Source organism: Dermacentor andersoni, chromosome 9, assembly GCF_023375885.2.
Source record: "Dermacentor andersoni chromosome 9, qqDerAnde1_hic_scaffold, whole genome shotgun sequence".
Lineage (NCBI taxonomy): Eukaryota > Metazoa > Arthropoda > Arachnida > Ixodida > Ixodidae > Dermacentor > Dermacentor andersoni.
In genome coordinates this window covers 62125468-62146439 of record NC_092822.1, presented here as the reverse complement: position 1 = coordinate 62146439, position 20972 = coordinate 62125468, and the positions used below count along the sequence as shown (strand labels likewise).

Genomic DNA, 20972 nt, shown 5'->3' with positions numbered 1-20972 from the left:
TCAGTGTTGCGAACCCATGATTTCAGAAGGCGAGCTTCACCGCAGACATAGACTCTCTCTCCACTTACCCGTCTAGCCTCCGCAAGCGAAATTCCTTCCCTGCATTCTCCCATACCAGACCTCAAGGATCACGTCACACATATGTCACGGGCCCCGCCTTCATGTTTTTTTTTTTTTCTGCAGCTTTGTACACTTCCACTGATGGCGTCAAACGAGCTGTTGTGATTGACTCATTTCACGCAGTGCACGATTTTGCTCGCTGCGCACAAGGACACATGACTAGTGGTATAATTCAGTGGTACACGAATACTGAGGCTGACACAAGCAGATTGCAGAGCATGATCACGAGCTAAAACGTGGTAGAAAATGACATAGTTTTGGTACCTGCGCAAGTGACTGCATGAGCGCAGGAACTAGCAGACGAAGCGGAAGTACATCTCTCTTGCTTACTCTAACTAACTCCATGGATTACCAACTTCATCTATATTCTTGGCACAGAGATTTCTGCCAAACATGAAAAATTGAAATTTCCATCACGAGGCTGCCCTGCCGTGTACTTACGTTAAACTTCTATCTGCACAGGTCTGGTTCCTTTCCCATTATATTCATTCTGTGGCGAAGTCGAAACAATAGACCATTTCTTTTTATCTTTTAGGCATTTTTCTAAAGAAAAAAAAAAAAAGGCTACTGGAAATCCCACTTTGCAATATTGGCCTAGATTTAACTGTACCTTTTGGAGCCTCCATTATTGGGTTCAGCCACAGAAGTGTTTCTTGTAAATCCAAAATTACCTGACTGAATCTAATCGCCATGTTAGACTGACTGTTTTCCCTCCCCACCATGGTTTTGTTTCAATAATTTATTTCATTTTTATCTATCTATCTATTATTAGTTCATTTTTATTCATGATATTGTGCTGCTTGCTTTTTTCTTTCTCACAAAAATTTTACGTTCCATGCTCCAACGTTAAAATTGTTCATTCCCTTGTATTTGTACGCCTAATTTAACCACCTGATTCACTGCAAATCCCCACACTGTGGTTGTGCACCACAACTACTCAGGAAAAGATCAACAATAGCTTGGGCTGTTCACTGCTGCATTAAATCTCGTTACATTTGGTGGAGGTTGTTATAATCCCTCAAGTCAGGCTGGAGCTCCACGCTCCTAGGTTGCCCACCAACACTATGACTGATGCGACCAATGCACCAACCCATGGCTGCTCGTGTCACCTGTGCCGGCGTTCTCCATCAGGGCAACCCGGCCATCTTCAGCGGGACCGGAGAACATGACGTTGAAGGCTTGCAGTCCTCCTATGAACAAGCGCTCACAATAAGTGGGAAAACCAGACAAAACTGAATGACGTCATATTTTACGTTGCTGATGTCTCAGACCTGTGGTTTAAGATTCGTGAATCTGACATCTCGAGTTGGCACACATTGAAGACGCATTTCACCAAAGTATTTAGCTGCCCCGCAGTCCACAAGCTAAGTGCCAAACAGTGTCTACGCCAGCAAGCACAGCAGCTGGGCAAGACTTTTCCCAGCTATATGTAGGATCTACTGCATCTCTGAAGCCATGTTAATCCAACGATGATAGAGAATGAGAAGATCAAACATATTCTGAAGGGTATTGAGGATGATACGTTCAAATGCTGCTTGCCAAGAGTCCAACCAGTGTCACCATTCTCTTCAACCTTTGTGAGAGTTTCGACGAATTGTGCCGCCAACGTAACATCGACCACCAAAAATGTTCCACAGGCTGACTCCATCTCAGCCACTGCAGTTACTGCTTGCTTGCCATGTCAGACTTCAGCTGAAGGATTTCATTCGAGGGGGAGTGGCCCACCAACTACCGCTGCTCCCTCTTAGCCAGGAGCCTACCCAAACACTAACTCCAGCAGTGCAGCAAGCCATCCGTGCCCAGATATCTGACACACCTCTCTCTGTTCGCCTGCTGGCTTTTGTGATGGCACCGCTCTCGTATGCTGACTACCCATCCCAGGTCACACCTCCGCTGCTCAGCTATACTTCCAGGATCGCAAGCCAACCCCCACCATCATATTTCACTCCACCACCAACGCACCAGTTTCCTCTTACTCCACATTCCACGGCAGTCATCCCAGTTTCTTTGTCGAGCCGACACATCACACACGCCAGACAACAGGCCTATTTGCTTCGCCTGTGGAATTGCTCACATTGTGCACTTCTGTTGTCGTACCATGTCCGTTAGCCATGGCGCCTGTGAGTTTTGCTAAGCGCAGCAACATGCTGCCGAGATTCCACCGCAACATGCTCCCGAGATTCGTTGCCGAGATGCCGCTGACTTGCCGCCAAGGCCCTATGATCTCGACCTACTGACCTACTGATCTCTCTCCAGAGACGTTGGTGCTTGTTATCCTGTCGTGTGCTGCTGTGTCAGACTCAACTGTGGCATTTACACTATCTGATGTGCTTGCTCACCGCAAGGACTTATTTCTCCCATTCGCCTTCCTCCCTGTTAGGTTTGAATTTGCTTCGACACCCATATGCAATCCGCACTGGTATCCAGTGACCATTCTGCATGGATGAGACCTTAGGATTTGTGCAAGCTGTCACGTGTATTGAAGATTGTGACGTTCACAATGGCCCCACCCGTTTACATCTGGATGCCATAACTTCTGTCTCATCATTCGACTGCACCATTACCGCAGACCTTTCACCATCTCTTCGCACCCAACTTCTTACTCTCCTTAGCAAGTTTGTTTCTTCGTTCGACTGCTACCAACCATCCTTGGGTTGCACAACAAGTGTCTCATATCATCGACACCAGTTCCCATGCCCCTTTGCGACAGCGTGCATATTGCGTTTCTGCAGGAGAGCACCAAGTTATCACAGAACAAGTAGACGACATGCTGCGGCACGCCGTCATTCAGCCTTCTCAAAGCCCTTGGTCATCACCTGTCGTTCTAGTGTGCAAAATAGATGGCTCCATTCGATTTTGCTTCGATTATCATCACCTAAACAGGATTACAAAAAAAGATGTTTACCCACTGCCTCGGATTGACGATGCCGTTGATTGACTGCAAGGTACTTAATACAGTAGAACCTCATTGATACGGTCCTGTCATGTATATCTTCTTGGCCCCAACATGCGTAATCAAGAATACAAAAAATGACCTAATAGAGTTACGCTCATTTTTTACTGGTTCATACGTACCCAAAAAACCAGAAACGTTCAGTACATCGCCAAACTGCAATCTCATGATAAATTTTCTGGCCGCTAAATCCCATGTAAACAAGAAAATACGTGGGGCGCACGAAATCGACAACAGTATATAGCTGCCCCCTGCGGCAGCTTCACCATAATACTCACCCATCTCACATGAAAATGCAGTGGTACTCAGTTTCTCACTTCAGTACCAGCAAATCTTCTCCGGGGTCATTGCACGCGGCATTCACAGCTTTCACCGCCAGTCCTATTATGATAAGCGCTGTCCACAGCGCATGGTGCCTTTATCAGCGATAACTGAAATGTGCTGCCCTTCCCTGCTGCAGACCACTATCGTATACGTTTTCCGACCACTAGATTCCATGTGAACAACAACAATGCGCGAGGTGCGTGATTGAGAACAGTACTGGTGGCGAGGACTTACAGACTCGCCATCTGTCGCAAGCGCCTTCCTTGTGTAGTATGAGGGATAACGCGACGTGCTCCTCAATAGTTTGGATGTCGGTGCTCAATAAAAACACCATGTGGGAGCCCTCCTGGACATTTCTGTAAGTACTCTTGAAGAGACAGAAGTTCTTGACTGTCAAAATAATAATCTTGGGCAAACAGAGCATAGAATTGTTTACAGATGCTATCTCTTTACTGAATACGTACAGTGAATGCCTACTGCGCATGGTCGCCATCGTTGAGTCCCCCGAACTGGTTTCTTGCGTTAAAGGTAGGCAATTGCTGAGAGCAAACTATGTGAAATATACTCTTATAGTGAGCTGTCTGTATAACGAAATGGAGCATAGCAGAATGAAGGCTCAATGCAGTGGTTGCATGGGTTTGCAGCGACCAACTGCGCACCTGCATGCATGTCTGCACACAACGTTTTGCTTTTGCACCATGCCTTGAGCTTTAGGCTGCAGCATATGAGCATCTTACAGTACACTAGCAATCATTGTTACGTGGACGGTATCAGAGCTGTTAAAAAATAATTTCGTTATAACTATGGTCTTCGACGCCTATGGTGACTTATGATGTTCCGTTGCGACGATTCAGTGTTGTTGTTTTTCATTTCGTCTGAAATCTTGGACATTTCACCATCATTATTTTTTAAGTTGCATCGCACTGTATGTTTATCGCTGTTCTCAGCGAGCAATTTCTCGCTGCTTATTTTTCTTAATCCAGTATACCTTGATTCTTTGGTGCTAAGGCAAACATGAGCATATGCCATGCCTTTTTTAATGGGCTTTTTATAGTTCCCTTTCCATACCAGTGACCTTGCCAGTATCTAGCACCAACAAGTTCATAAATCAAAGCTTAGCTTTATGACATTAGCCAGACAGTGAACACAGGCGAGCGTATCAGTGCACGCCCTCTGCTACTCACTGAACATCACAGTCCCGACACCATAGCAGAAATCTTATACACAGAAGTGCTTGCTGCACACCTGAGTTGTAGCCAATGGCTGCTTGCCGGTTCTAAGTTTCGTGATCCAAGTTTCACGCAGCTTCCTGTCCTGTGGGTATAGGTGAAGGCTGATACTGGGCTCCATAGCGTACGTCCGGCACATCGGCACCGAGCAGTAGCGTACCATGTTAGACGCTTTCAAAGGCAGCCACTACACGTTATAATGCTTTCAAGTGCTGTCAAGTAAACACCTGAAGACACCCCACTTAATCAGAAACGCAGCACAGGTGGGACTTTAAGCTTTCGGTTTCAGCTTGCTTCATTGCTTTTGAAGCAGCCGACGTGGTTGTTGTGTCCACATGATCCTTCATGCCACGTCACACCGACTGCAGCACCAGCTTTTCCAGTGGTGGAGCTCCCCCCATCATAGCCGCCCGTCTCATGTGAAAATGACGGCATGTACAGTTTCTTAATTCGGTACTAGCAAATCTGTGGCCGTATCGTTGCATGCTGCATTCACAGCTATCGCTGCCAAACCTATTACAGCAAGCATCTTCACCTGTTTTACAATGCGGGGTGCGTAGTGCCATTGTTAGCGTATTGCAAGCTTTTACTAGGCAATAATACAAATGTGCCACCATGCTTGGAAGAAGTATTCGAGCTATTAAACTGGGAAGGCTTAGGAGTAAGGATCGACGGCGAATATCTCGGCAACCTTCAGTTTGCAGGTGACATTGTTCTATTCAGCAACACTGCAGACGGGTTACAACCAATGATTGAGGACCTTAACACAGAGAGCGTAAGAGTAGGGTTGAAGATTATTATGCAGAAGACAAACATAATCATGAATAGTCGGGCAAGGGAACAAGAGTTCGGGATCACTAGCCAGCCTCTAGAGTCTGTGAAGGAGTATGCTTACCTAGGTCAATTCCTTACAGGAAACCTTATCATAAGAAGGGTAATTCACAGAATAAAAATGGGTTGGAGTGCATATGGCGGACATTGTCAGCTCCTGACTGGAAGCTTACCATTATCATTGAAAAGGAAGGTGTACAATCAGTGCATTTTACCAGTGCTGACATATGGGCAGAAACTTGAAGACCGGCAAAAAGCTTGAGAACAAGTTAAGGACCGCGCAAAGAGCTATGGAACGAAGAGTGCTAGGCATAATGTTAAGAGACAGAAAGAGAATGGTTTGGATCAGAGAAAAAACGGGTATAGCGGATATTCTAATTGACATTAAGAGAAAAAAAAAAGGCTGGGCAGGTCATGTAATGCGCAGGTTAGATAACCAGTGGACCATTAGGGTTACAGAATGGGTGCCAAGAGAAGCGTACTCGAGAATGGCGGAAGACTAGCTGGGGCAATGAAATTAGCAAATGTGGGGGCGCTAGTTGGAATTGGTTGACACAGGACAGGGGTAATTGGAGATCGCAGAGAAAGGCCTTCGTCCTGCAGTGGTCATAAAATAGGATGATGATGATGATGATGATGATGATGATGATGATGATGATGATAATAACCTGTGATAGACTACTACGATGTTGTTGACTGGGACAAACGGCAAATGTGACGCATGCATTCATGTCGGGGTTGCAGCAATGAAACATACTGTTGCAATTAATGCGAACTGCACAGCAATGCCAGGAACTTCGTGTTATTTAAATATATGCACCTCATCACCTGCTAGCCTGCAGGCATGGCTAATAGACTGGTGTTTTCATCCAAGTGATAGCGACAGCAGTAGGCATTTAGACATTGTAGACCACATTAAATTATTGACTAACCAAAAAGAGCTTCATGCATTATAACATGCCAAGGTGTCTTTGTTTGCTCTGAAGTTTTGTACAGTCTAAAAAGTCGGGGGGGGGGGATTGTAATTGAAATAAATTTGGACAGTAGTGACATACATGAGTATTCTTGCTCTGGCTTCAAGCTAGGTAACAGTTTATTCTTGTTAAAGAGCCATTTTTGTGTGAAGGTGGGAAAGATGTACTTAATAGATGTCTCGGTTACAGTAAAAGAGGCTTAACCAGTACTTGCCAATCACACTTTTGATGCAGTGAGTGCTGGCAGGAGCATTTAGACATTGATTGTTTGAATTAGGAGCCAATATGATCAAGACTGATTGTGCAGTCAAGTTACTGTTCAGAACACTGATTCTTTCATACTTAAAAAATTTATTTTGTTTTATCGAGTAGGTTCAGCATGAGTCAGTGAATAATTGTTTGTAATAGATGCATGAGATTGTAATATATCGAAAAGCAAAGCATTGTGAATCAGCCTAAGTATGTCTGTCAATACAAAAAAACATGCTTCGTGTGGGTGCAACTGTTAGTGTTTATGCTAACTCTGACAGTGATCCTTGTGCTGTTACAGATGTGTCCGGCCACCTGGAAAAACATCAAACAAGTTGTATTGCTGGAAAGCCCGCTTGCCTGATTTTCGAACAGCATCAATTCTTTGTTGTTTGTTACATAACACAGCAGTTACGATCTGCGGTTGATTCATCATTGTAACGGTGATATGACAGTTTACTGATTGTTACCTATGCTTTTCTTGTCTAATGCCAGGTTCACTTGCTGCCCCATCATTTTACTGAAATCATGAAAAATAAAGGTTTTGTTGCACTGACTGCTTTCTAATCATCCTGGTAAAATAAAAATACACTGAAATGTATGAACATAGAATGTAATATACAGTGTAGAATATTGACTGTTTTCATATATACATATGTGCAATAGCATAAGGGGAGGGTGGGTGGGAGGGTTTGTTTCATATTGCTGTTGCTTAAGCAATGAAACAGGATCATGGAGAGTGTTTACAATGCACTATTAGAGTGAAAGAATCCCTTGTTTAATGCTGAAAGATGGGACTGTTCCATCACCTGCAAATTTGACTATTTAACCTGCAGGACACAGGGCTAGGGAAAAGTTTCGCGTGTGACTCACTTTCTTTTGAAAGTATGATCCCCCCTACTGCTGAAAAAGATTCTGCAAAATATTTTTCTTATAATTCATTAGGCTTATTCTCAATGCCGTTAACACATTTAGATAAAAATAAACATCTTTTTCTGGTATTTATATGTGCCGTGAATAAACTGTTTTAGCACAATATAAATATTACAGGGCAAATCCGATGTCCATGTGTTGGAAGCCGAAGTTTGTATTTACCAAGGCTTGTTATTTATTTTCTTTAATGATAGCAGTGCCCTTATTTTAATGGTTGTAAGTGTAGCTGTATTCTCCTATACCAGCAAGTGCGGTGTCATTCTGACCTCTTATAAATGCTGTGTTGAGTCTTTCCTTCTTTTGTTTTGATTTCACATACTTTTTATTTTATATTACTTTCATTCATGTTAATATTCATGTCATATGCTTCACGTGTTCAAATATGTATTGATGCTCCTATCGTGCTGTATTGTGATGTGAAATAACATGTAATACTTAGTTTTACAGGTGAGTGCAGAAGTGACTATTTAGGCATGGTATCGAAATTGGGTGCCAAATACCACCTCTGTGTTTGGAGCTGTAATGTATGTATTAAGAATAATTGTAAACAGAGATGTATACAGAGATAGGAAATGGTGCCAGACACGTACTGCACCAGTACACTGTAGATGTCAGAGTAATATTTGGGTTGCCTGGCCGGCCAAGCTTACCAAGTTTTTTGCTTTCAAGTGAGGCAACACTTTTTAATTGGACCCAAATGGACCCAAAGGCTTGAGGTGAAGCCCACATCCTCTTTTCTGTCATGTGTTTCCCTCTACTGCTGAAAAAGATTCTGCAAAATGTTTTTATTTTTGTTGTTGATGCTTATTCTTATTGTGTTTTACCCATCTAGATAGAAAATAAATATCTTTTTCTGGCATTTATATGTGCTGTCAATAAACGGTTTTAGCATAATATAAATATTACAGGCCAAATGCAGCCTCTATGTCTTGGGAACCGAATTTTTTATTTACCGAGGCTAGTTATAAATTTTTTTTTTAGATAACAACGCTTTTATTTTAATGCTCAGATGTTTAGCTGTATTCTCCTCTACCAGCAAGTGTGGTGTCAATTTAACCTCTTGTAAATGCTGTGTATATCCTTTCCTTCTTTTTTTAGTCTCACACATATTTCATTTTATTTTTACTACTTTCAGTTATGTTAATATTTGATCTCATATGCTTTACATGTTCGAATATGTATTGATGCTTTTCTTATGCTGTTTTGTGATGAAAAAAAAAATACGTGTAATACTTTGTTTTATTGGCTAGTGCATAAGTGATTATTGGGGCGTCATATCGAAATTGGGGGCCGAATCCCACCACTGTGTTGCGAGTTATACTTTATGTATTAAGAATAATTGTATACAGAGACGTATACAGAGATAGGGAATGGTGTGAGAAATGTACTGCACCAGCACACTGTAGATATCTGAGTAATAATTTGGGTTGCCAGGCCAAGCTTATCAAGTTTCTTGCCTTCAAGTGTGGCAACACTTATTAATTGCCAGATGTAGTAATTTGGTTCCATGAAATAGATGACACATTGGCTACATTGGCTTCCTGTGCTCCCTCCGACATTGCAGGTTCCTTGCGATTGGCATCGCGTAAGCAGTACCTTTCACTGGTCTCCGTATGTGACCAGGTGCATTGCTGCCGGCAGTGCACTTACAAGACTGGGCACAAGAAGCACATGAACCAACACCTGCGCAGACACACAGGTGAGCGCCCCTTCAAATGCCACCTGTGCCCGGAAGCATTCACTCAGAAGAACAGCCTGACACGTCATCTGCGCATCCACTCTGGAGAGCGTTCCTTCCCTTGCATCCGCTGCAGTGCGTCCTTTTCGCGGAGAGAGCACCTCATGCGACACATGTCCTGTCACTCGGCGGAGAAGCCCTAAAGGTCAGCAGCTTGCAAGTTTTGTTGTAGATCAACAATTTGATCATTTTTTATGGCTAAATATAACTTATAAACTGCATTGAGAGATTTCTATCTCTCTACATCGTAGAGCTTTTCTTTTAATATTACCTAAAGGAAAGGTGATCCTGCCATAGATGAGCATTTTTTATAGAATGCCTTCAAGTCACTTGACCTATCCCAGCATATTGAAATTATATTTTGATTGTCCATTGGCCTAAAATGCGTTTGTGACTGTGTAAATATGTTTCTTGAAATTACTCAAAAGATAAGAATTGAGCAATGAAAACAGAAACATACACTTGATTCAGGGCACAGTAGTATGTGCCACATTTCTTGTCTTATGCACATTTTAACAACGCATCTATGGTGAAGTTCACATTTAGCATAATTGTGCTTCCTAGTTCAAATACTTATGATTTAGTAACAACTATTTATTTATTACAATCTCACTAACATAGTACACACTTTTTTGTGACGGACTAAACTATTGTGCCAGCTGAAATGATCTCAAGCTGGTCACAAGCTGAAATGCATGCCTCAGCTCAGTTTGTTCTCAAGCTTTAAACGTCCAGTGTCATACTTGTGGTTGAGAATTGGCAAACCCCATAACGCTGGTCAGCATTCATACACCAAGGTAACAACATGAGAAAGTGAGTACCACAACTTTTGAGAAGCCATCGGTGATGTTTACTGATGCCATGTCTGGAAACCGAGTAAAACTTGTACGCTGTATTGAAATGGTGTGGTGGGTGTTGCCTTTGGCCGGAATCAGCTGCAGAGATATCACAACTATTGGGTGAGAACTGCAAATTACACATTACTGTGAGATTAACAATGCACTGTGGTTCCTCTGCTATTGTTTTGAAAGTGAATTACGTGTGTATATCTTTTGCTACCCTATAAACCACAGAACCTCTTTAAGGAAAGAAATTGAACAAAAGCACCCAGAGCCAATTTAGTTCTCTTACTATGAAATTCTGCTAAAATTATGTGCTGGTTAGCTCGTATATGACTGTGTAACATACCACGCTTATCTGTGTGTCAGTCAGACCCACTCAGAAAATAGAAAATTCCCGCAGAAGCCATGTCGCAGTGAATGTCTAATGCGAGTACCTATAAAGTAGTGCAGTGATAAACTATATTGTCTCTGTCAAAATGCGTAATGCTTGAAGTGTAAAAATGCATCCAGGCTCCAATCTCGCACATCCCTTTAGGCACACTGTGCAAACTAGCAGTACCACTGTGATGTTTGTGCATGACGCATGTCTGAATATATATGATGTGGGTTTTATTATGCCCTCTACCAGAGAATTTCTAAAGAATTTTTTTTTACATTAACGAGTGCCACGCGTACCCACTGGCATATACCCAATTATCAAAGTTGGCATTAAAGAGGTTCATGGAAGAGCAGAAGATACCCAGTGTCACATAATCAAACAGCCAATTGCTCTAACAGTTGGTTTTGAACTCAGATCCTTCAGCACAGCAGCACTGTGCTAATCCCAGTAAACCAATCACTCAAGTTGGCTAGAAAATGGTTAGAGACAATGATGGCTATTGAAAAAGGCGTAAAGCATCCTAAGAATGCTAAGCGAATTAGAAATTCAGAGCAGTGGCTGGGAATGTTGTTTGTACTTTGTACGGCATATAAAGTTCTTGCTGGTGTTATGGTTTTTGAATGGGTAAAACATGCCAACTGGGCTCTTTACACAGGTGCAGCCAACAGTATTGCAGCTTCAGAGTTGTCTGAGCAATCGAGCTATTTCAAAGACTGCAAGTGCCCGCCCACGAAGCCTGCAGAGCTTCATGCAGAAATTTAGTGAAGGAGACAGCCAAGATCGCAGCCAGAATAGCAACAGCTAGCAGGGCTTATCCTGCTCGACAGCATGCTGCCACTGGCATTCTGTCCATAGCTGGCTGAGCAGGCACAGTGCACATGTCAGAGGCTTAATGTTCTACATTCTGTATTGTCTTCCTTTGTGGTACTTTTTATTTATAACTTTTTATGCATGCAGGCACACACGCATGCATCCACTCACTCTCTCTCTCTCCAACCAGCTGGGGATGTGGCAGAAGTGAAGAAAAAGTTTGCATATTAAATGTCTCGTTCACTGTGCTTATCCTTGCCGTGTTCCCTCAGCCTCACCCATGTATACCAACAGGTGTTTCCGTGAAGAATATTAACGATTTTTAAAGATTGCCTGTCGAGGATAGTAGCACGATTCTAGTCTTTGAGCCGGTCTACTCGGTAGACGCATACATTACTTGCATGAGAAATCAAAATGCATGATCGAATAATTAAAAAAATTTCACTTATTATGCTTATAACCAATAACTTTATGGCACATATTGCAATTTACAATTTTTAGCCAGTGAGGCTGCAAATATATAGCTACTTAAAGAGAATCGCAGGGGTGACACCATATCTGAGATATGCGCCATAAAACTTGCAGTAAAAATGCACTGTCATTCCACTTGCTTTTTTAACAAAGTGCCGTTTTATGCATTAGAGTGCAAGAGTAAGTTCACTGTCAATCTACTTTTTTTTTTTTTTTGCAATGTTCAAGAAATAACATCTCCTAATCGGTTTCATTCTGAGAATTCGTTTCAAGTGAATCCTTCTTGTAAACTACCTTGTTACAATTTGTAAATTTCAATATCTGCTGTAAGATTTCGTACATTTATTGTTTATTTTTATGCCTGCCAACAGGTGTAAACATTGGTGACAGGTCACTAGCACGAACAAGAGAATGAACATAATAAAATGTGAACAAAGAACAGCATTTCCACAAATATTGCATGCTAAAGTAAATATACAAGGCATGTGTTTTTATATATAAGAAAACTAGGAAATAGGTGTGCATTAAAGGTAATTAGTTCAAAACTAAGGGAACCTTTGGTAATTAACCAGTTATAAGTTTCGATTTCTTGCACAAATAATGTCCGCCTGTTTGAGCTATCCACCTCAAGGATTAGAATTGTGCTATCTGCCACAGATCATTTCTGAAAACTGATAAATGTCTTTGCAAGAACACCCACTATATGGGCCGGCCATTGTTGGGTGTGACACATGATATCATTGCAGTACCTGGTCGGAGCTTACATTTGAAATCCATCCCTGAATAGCTATACTTTTTAATAGGTCTTTGTATAACATGTCTCTTAAAGCTCTTGTTTTTGGTGGTGTACAATAAATGTTATTGTTATATAGGCTTCAAACCTGTGGTGGTGCTTTTCTTAAGTGACCCTGTAGATTAGCTCTGTCATTAGCTGTAGAGCATTCGGATATGGTCTGAGGCATATGTGTACCTTTTATGTTTTGTCAACGTGTAATGGTTGTAGCCATGCTTGCAATGTGAACATAGACTCTGATTGCATGTTCTATACCGCTGTACGATCGATCCTCATGCAATTACACGTAGCACATAACACACTTTAATAAAGTCCTGCATAGTCTTGTAGCAGGCCATTTGGCAAAGTGTACTTCAGTTTATTCAGAAAAATAAAGTTGAAATTCAAATATGCTCACACACATTCATTAGCATAAATATACCATGAATTGTGACCCGCCGTGGTTGCTCAATGGCTATGGTGTTGGGCTGCTGAGCACGAGGTCACGGGATCGAATCCCGGCCACGGCGGCCACATTTCGATGGGGGCGAAATGCAAAAACGCCCATGTACTTAGATTTAGGTGCACTGTAAAGAACCCCAGGTGGTCGAAATTTCCGGAGTCCTCCACTACGGCGTGGCTCATAATCAGAAAGTGGTTTTGGCGCGTAAAACCGCATGATTTAATTTTTTTAACCATGAATTGTTATATTTAAGAAGTTAACAGCATGTCTCTTAAAGGTTGGCTAATATCAGCTGTTTAGAATACTTATCGAATACAAAGAGTAAGTATAGGATATCGAAGCAAATATGAAATGTTCAAATGTGGATGCATGTATTTACAGCAAGAATATTTATTTCTCACTAATTAGGTATGATGCATTTACTGACAAGTGCAAGTAAGGCAGCTATGGGACAAAGGATCGGTTTAAACATAGAATCGATGATTATGACTAAAAGAGACGCCTAAATAGCATTTCAACATCTTTCGTGTCTTGTGACAAACAAGCTTTCCAAGAATGCATCGCTGCTGTATCACTAGCTTTTCAAAAATGCAAAATAAATGGTTGGTGAGTTGCTGGTAGTTGTGGAAAACGAAAAATATGGAGAACCAACGCACATGTTGGAATTTATGTGAAGCGAAGATTAGGTAAAGCAGTTAATTAAATGCTTTACATATAATGGTGATGTATGTAATCTCGTGGAATGTTCGTTTGTCATGTGGGCCTCCACTGCAAAACAGAAAGCAAAGCTTGCATTGCTTATTTTGTTTCTGCATCGTTTCAAAAACTTGTTTAACTTTCTTATCGTTTGTGATGCTTTGTTTAGCCGACAGTGAACAGAAACCAGACTCCAACAGTCAGTTGTTTTGAAATATTTAATTAGTTTGGAATAGCGAAAAATACCGGATAATTTCTTTTTCAATAGGAATAGTTTCTGTGTACGGTTTGATTCATATTACTAACTTCAAATATTCACCCACCCTTAGTTGTGATCAAACTTAAGGCTGTCTTTACACATAAAAATTGTTTAAAAAATCATACATATAAGGAGGTGAGAAGTATTACACATGTCTCTGCTGTCTTATCAAGGTACCTGTTTGTTTTATGGACTGCCCCATCTTGCAAGATATGCTTATACCAGTGAGATCATGCTGAAAGTTCTCAACTGTCTTCGACATTTCCAGGTAGCCTGTTCAAGTGCTTCAGTGCTTTTCAAAGCCACCTAACTGTTTATTCAGCTCATCTTAAGACACCATTGTTTCATTGCAATTCATAGAGAAAACTCGAATAAAGCGGCAGTCTGTTTTTTCATGTCTCAATTGAAGTTATAAAGAAGTGGTCACTTATTGCTTTCACATGGCTTGGCCACTGTAAAAGGTTGGCATACTAATATGTATTGCAATTGCTTTCATAAACCTCCTCTGCAAGCCCATTTAACTTCTCTGAGACACATCTTTGGCTACTCCAAACACTACTACAAAAAAAAGGGCATGGGTCAGTCATTGATATCACTTGATCTCTTGAATTTTATGTTGTCAAAGAAAGTGATGCAATTCCAATTATGTGCAATCTGGCTTCATGTATAGTAGCTCTTCGCATTGTATATTATGTCACAGTAGGTGAATTTGGTTCTTTGAAGTGCATTTACTTTTATTTTGTGCATAAGTGATATTCAATAATTGTCATTAATGTAGTGCCGCATTGTGCACCTAGAATCACTCTCCTTTCTCATTTTCTTTTTTCAAATTTTAGAAGTCAGTAATGTTTATGTTATTTTAGCATACATTTCATACACTATTGTTTTGTTAAGATTCCTTGAACGTATTCTCTTGCTGTGTTTCTAGCAACCATCATATGCTTCATTCCAGCCTCTATTGTACACCTTTGAAGCAGTACCTGAAAGAGGACTTTCTGGTTGGTTTTGGTACCATATATCCAAACTATAATGTCCTTTACTGAATTTTAGTGTGGCTATAGCTGTATAAATTACAAGTGGCCATGTGCGCTAATGGTGGCACATTTATTACGTACCATCCGAGTAGCAGCAGATGACACACCTAGGTGGGAGGTATGTGTATTCTCAGCCAGGATGCCAAAGGACAAGTCCCTGTGCATCCTGAATAAAGGATACGTTGTGGTACTCCATAATCTAGGGTCATTATATTAAGAAAGCCTTGTTAACATTTGATTAAGCCCCATATACCTGTTGCACAATCTCTTAGCAACATTTTACTGCAAATAACTATTTCTTGACTTCACTATCATTTTTTGACAATAAATTTATGAAGAAACACATGAAGTGCTTATTTTGAGTGCACTTATTTTTTAAACTTGTTACACGTGCATCGCATACATGAAGACAACTTTTCTGATGATCATATTCTAGACACTAGCTGAAAAAATAGAAACGTTTGTCTTGGTGGCACCAAAATGTCACTGTGTTGCTATCACTCATTTAAGGAGAGAGAAAAAAAAAACATCTGAAGTAGGAGCATGACTGGCAAAAGCAGTGTAACAATATTATATTGGTTTATCGGACAAATTGAAGGCAAACTGCAAATAAATGGCATGGCTTCTTAAAAAATATAGCAGTGCACTGAGGATAATTTATCTGAAGAAAGTGTTAAATATTTAGGTTTGGGGCTGAGTAAAAATGCACAAATTCTACATTATATATGCTACCTTTTATATACCTCTACTGATTCAAATTGGGTTTAAGTTAGTGTAAGTATTAAAAGAAATTAGCCAGAATTCAGTGTTCAGCATTGACTGACTCCTTTTTAATAATCTATCTGGATAGTGACCTTTGAGTTACACTTCTGGTTTCCGAAAAGTCTTAGGGATACTAATGGATCCTAATGCTCCAGTCCAAGCCAAATTAATTATTGCCTAATGAGACAACTTTCAACTCCACAAATATGTGTTTAATTTCTGGATTAGGACATCTTCAAGTCCAATAAGCTAATGACTAGAGCGACTGGAGAACTTGGTGAGCTACGCCTGAATGTACTTATATGAAACTGCACTGTTCAGTCTGGTCCTAACCTTCCTTTATGTTCTACGTGAAGTTGTAGACTGCTTCCAAATCTGCTGGTCACTTGCCGTGGCATTTTAACATCTAATGATGATTCTCAAATGTTCAGGTGTTTGTCTGAGAAAAATCTTCTTGTTTCTGGTCACTTCTTAATCCGCACCACCAACTTTGAGCAGCTTGCACATGTGCAACAGAAAATACAGTCGCATTTAATATGAGCTGTAACACAGTTTTCTTGGTCGAAACTGCTCTAGGACTGCACAATGGTGGCAAAATTCAAAAAGTTAGTTAAAAATTCATTAATCAATCCCAGTACTTGGAAGGGTGTTTAGTTTTCTATTTTTCCTGATGGTGCCACAGTGCACTCTCCAAGCCCTTGCAAACACAAGCACCATGTTGCATCTCGTATTGAATGCAACTGTACTGCTGGGCTGTTAGGCCAGCTTCACATTTATATTTAATGCGCACTTGAAATATGGAACTGAAGTATGAAAAGTCACGTGACGGAGCGCTTGCGCAGGGGTATTCGTTCGATGAACAAGGTCGTCTGCATCGTGACTGGCGACGAAGAAGCTGCAGGGCGTTTTTTATCTCATTGGCAGCACTCGGCCAGCAGCATGCATTTTCGCCGTCACCCGATGGGAGCCGACCTTATTCACTGAGCGCACACTTCAGAGCAGCACGATACCACTGTTCAAACGCTTCGTGACGTGGCTTTTTTCATATTTCGGGGGTTTTCTTTGCAACCCGGGGAGGACTGTGAGATGTACCGTAAGGGAAACAACTCGATCAGTGGTTTTTGAAGGTGCTCTACAAATCTGTGCATCATACTTGGGGTCCTCAGCTAATAATTAACAAGTTGGGTAATTAAACTTAATTATTGAGTTATGGGGAAAACAAAGAAAATTGTCTGAGTTACTATAGGCTATTGCGAATAGCATGCGTTTGGTTCAATTCGCTTCTGACGCACCTTTCATTTTTAAATTCTTGGCTCAAGTTATGTGAGACACTGTATCTATATGCAGATTCAACACACATCTTCTGATCAATGTGAAGCAAAGCTTTTATGAAACAGTTATTCAAATGCTGTAAGTTCGCCCACTTCATTCCTGCATTTTTAGCATAAAGGAAACTCTGTGGTTCTTGCATAAGTGCGCCTGTGCATCATTATATGCCATTATGTGCACCGTGGAGGAAAATGTTACACACCACTACCAAGAACAACACCCGCGCTACGCCACACGTGGTGATCATCTGAAAGAGCTTGTCGGCATTAGCACGAAAAAAGTGTGCTTGCAAATAGAAGTGTCACGCGACAGCAGCTTTATTTTGAATTAATTTCTGCAGGTGGAGCCAACTGTAGCATTATCTTCATTACCGCGAGGCCTCATTCGCCATAATCACCAGTGCTACACATGTGCATGTGACTCAAGCCATTGGACAACACGCTTTGAATCTTGGCTACCATGGTCGCCACAGCTGCTGCTTCACCTTTGCGTTTCCTTTAATAAATGTGAGGTATGACGGCAAGCCACATTGGCTGCTGTTGCATTGTCCCTACAAAATACATTGGGCTTCTTCAATTATATGTCTCCGACAGTCCAGAATTCCCGGAGGCGATGTTTCAGCCAGTATCTCATACAGTCCAGGATGGTCAGGGAAGGACTAGCAAAGAGGCCTATTGAGACGTGTGCATAATACTGTTCACGATCAGAAGTCAGGGTAACTGTGGCGCTTGTAAATTGTAAAATAGAGGCTGCTTAAAAGTGAGCCATATTTGTTGAATGTCTCGAGAGTATAATTTATTTGCATGTATTCAAACGCTTCTCACCTTTGAAATAGTTCTCTTGCACATCAATACATATCTCCCAGCATTTCCGCCATATGCGAACATGTCCTAGAAGTCGTTTTTCTGAAACAAGTTGAGCACCTTTCGGCGGTTTGAGCTTCATTTAGGAAACTGTGACAAAATGGCAACCTCTGAAATGGGTTTCTACTTTTGGGAAGAGATGGAAATAAGCTGCAGGGAAATCTGGTGAATGATCCTCCTTTCTCATTGAGGATCATGAGTAGGGATGAAACAGGTGGACAGGTACTATCCTTAGAAGAAGCAACAATCATTGCTGTGGAAAAGCTCATTGTCTCCACGAAGCAAAAAACAATGCTAAGCATGTCCGCAACTCGACAAAGTGCATGATCATTGTGTTTCTCGGCATTCACATCATTGTGAATGGGGAATGGCCAAGCTTTGAACAGTGAGTTTTACTGCCAAGTTTTAGGGCTATGAGGGAGGCTTTTTGGAGTAAACTGCCCTATCTAGGACACACGAGGAGCTGGATGCTGCACTGTGAGAATGCATCCTCTCGTAGTTCACTCCACAAACACGAGTTGCTCACTCGAAACAACATGCTTTCTACTCTACTCCTCAGATTCGTCTCCGGCTTATCTCATTCTCTTTTCAGAATTTAAAACCCAGCTCGGAAGCCACCAAATTTGCATGATTGCATTAATCAAGCTCGACTCACTGAAGGGTGCTTGGTTCATTCCTGAAGGAAGCTGTCCAAGACATATATGCAAAATGGTGCAGTTACACTGCGAGCACTGTATTGCTATGCAAGGGGACCATTTCAAAGGCGACAGTGTTTGAATGCACATAAAGGAATTACTTTTTTCAAGACAAAGCCAGTATCAAAATTTTTTTATACTGATTTTGAGTCATCTGCTTTGTTTTCGATCAGAAACCAGTGTCTCTGTGCTACAACAGCAGCTCTCCTGCAGCAGAAACATTCTGAAGAATTGTTGCACTCCTCGTTGCATCTGTCTTGAGATTGCAATGAGTGTTTTTGTTTCTTATATATAGTAAAAAGAAATGAATATTCTACAACATTGAATAATTAATTCTCAAATCAGATATGAATTTAATGCAAGGGTGAGGCTGTTCAATTGGTATTCAAAGTTTTATATATCTACACAATCTTAATGTAAACGCTTTCATGTACAGCAAGGGTATTCTTGCCAACCTAGGACCACAGCACGCAGCATGTGCACTAGCCTGTGCCTGAATATAGAAGATTGGAGATGAGTGGCAGATGTGCATGCATTCGGGTCTGGCATCAATGAAATGTGAGGTGCCAGTGTTGGAATCTGTGTGGTCTAGAGTGTCTTGCCAGGAAATTTATGCCATTTAAACAGGCTTACTTCAACACTTGCTAGGACACAGGTATGTCCAAGTGACTAGTGTTTTCATCCTTGTGACAGCAGCAGATGTATTATGTTTAGTGGTTCTGTGGATCGCATTATGTTATTCTTGATTTGTGAAGAAATGCTCTTGTGGTCTTTTAAAGTATGCCAAGCACTTTTCGACAAGCACTGCATGGAAGTTTAAGCCGATGCATGACATCTTTGTACAGTGTCTGACTGGTGCAGTATCTCAGCCAGAAATATTTTGCAGGAAGTGTGAAGTAAGGGGTACATGCACTTCACTTGGAATGGGAAGGGGGGGGGCTGGAATTTTAACATAAAACTTTAAAATGGGGGTTCGGGGAGAGGTACATGCCCAGTGTGCTACCCCCTGGTCACGCCACTGCATGGAGTGGTGACGTAGCCTCCTACATACCAACATTGCCAGCTGAATTTGTTCTTTTTCAGTTTTTAACTAATGACAAAATTGGGGAAGTCAAAACGTAAATAAATTTACGTGACAATCACATTGATGGGCATCCATGTCCTGGCTGCAAGTTAGATGAAAACCCTTTATTCTTGTGCAAGAGCCATTTTTTTCTTTAGTGCAAAAGATGTATTTAACAGATGTCATGTTCAGTGACTCTAAAAAAGCCTTCACCAATACTCACCAATACTCTTTCAATGCACTTAGTGAATGCTAGGGGAAACATTGGGACATTTGTTGTTTGAAAGAAGGGCCAATTTGATCAAGACGAAGAGTCTAGAAACGTTAGTGCTAAAAAAAAATGCTGCTTTCTTATTGCACCAAAGGTATTCTAGTCTTACAAAGTTGGTTTGGCATGAGCCATTGGATAATCGATTGTAATAAATTTATGTAATGTACCTTGAACTGTAGCATCAAGCTCCCAACCCAAATATGTTTTCTGACTCAGAGGAAGTTTGTGTAGGTGTGTTAGTGTTTGTGTTGCCTTTGACAGTGACCTCCATTTCGTTACAGATGTATCCATGCCTCTTGCAAAACACACAAGAAGCTGTGTTGTTCGGGCTTTGCAAGGAATTCATCTAACCAGTTTCTTCTCGGAAAGCATCCGTTTGCTGCCTTTATGGCATGACATGGCTCTATGATCTATGATTGATTTACCATTGTGATGTGACTGTTTACTGATTGCCGCCTATGCTTTTTTTGCCTGGAACAAGTCTAATGGCGAATTCACCTGCAGCCTCATTATTGTATTGAAATCATGAAGAAAGCATTTTGCCTGTCTTCAGAGATTTGTTCAAAAGTTTTTGTATCTGTGGTTGTGTCAGTAACAGAAACACTAACTGGCGAATAAGTTACCTTCACTGCTCTGTAGTTTGATTTGATTTTGCCGAAGCAAATGGAAGATCATCATGGAAAATGATTACAGTGCACAAATAGAGAGACAATCCCATGTTGCATGCATTAATATGTGGCTGCATTTTTATGCACTAGCAACGGTGCTGCGATTCTAATCTCTGTGAATGCTGTTGTAACGAAGCAGACGCATCTCATGTCTTTGGTAGCAGCTCAAAGACAACGATGACTACCCATGCCATGATAGCAAGAGAGCCGAATTCATGGCGATTGTGTTGCCTCCACGCAAATT

At 41.3% G+C, this 20972-nt stretch overlaps 1 protein-coding gene across 1 annotated transcript in view; it reads left to right on the top strand.

The window, feature by feature from the left end:
- LOC126528565 (uncharacterized) overlaps positions 1–20972 on the top strand; it is an 89813-nt gene that overhangs the window by 52277 nt on the left and 16564 nt on the right. The window contains exon 8 of the mRNA XM_072284542.1: positions 9178–9464. Within this exon, the coding sequence (XP_072140643.1) occupies positions 9178–9464 (287 nt within the window). The remainder of the gene's footprint in view (positions 1–9177; positions 9465–20972) is intronic.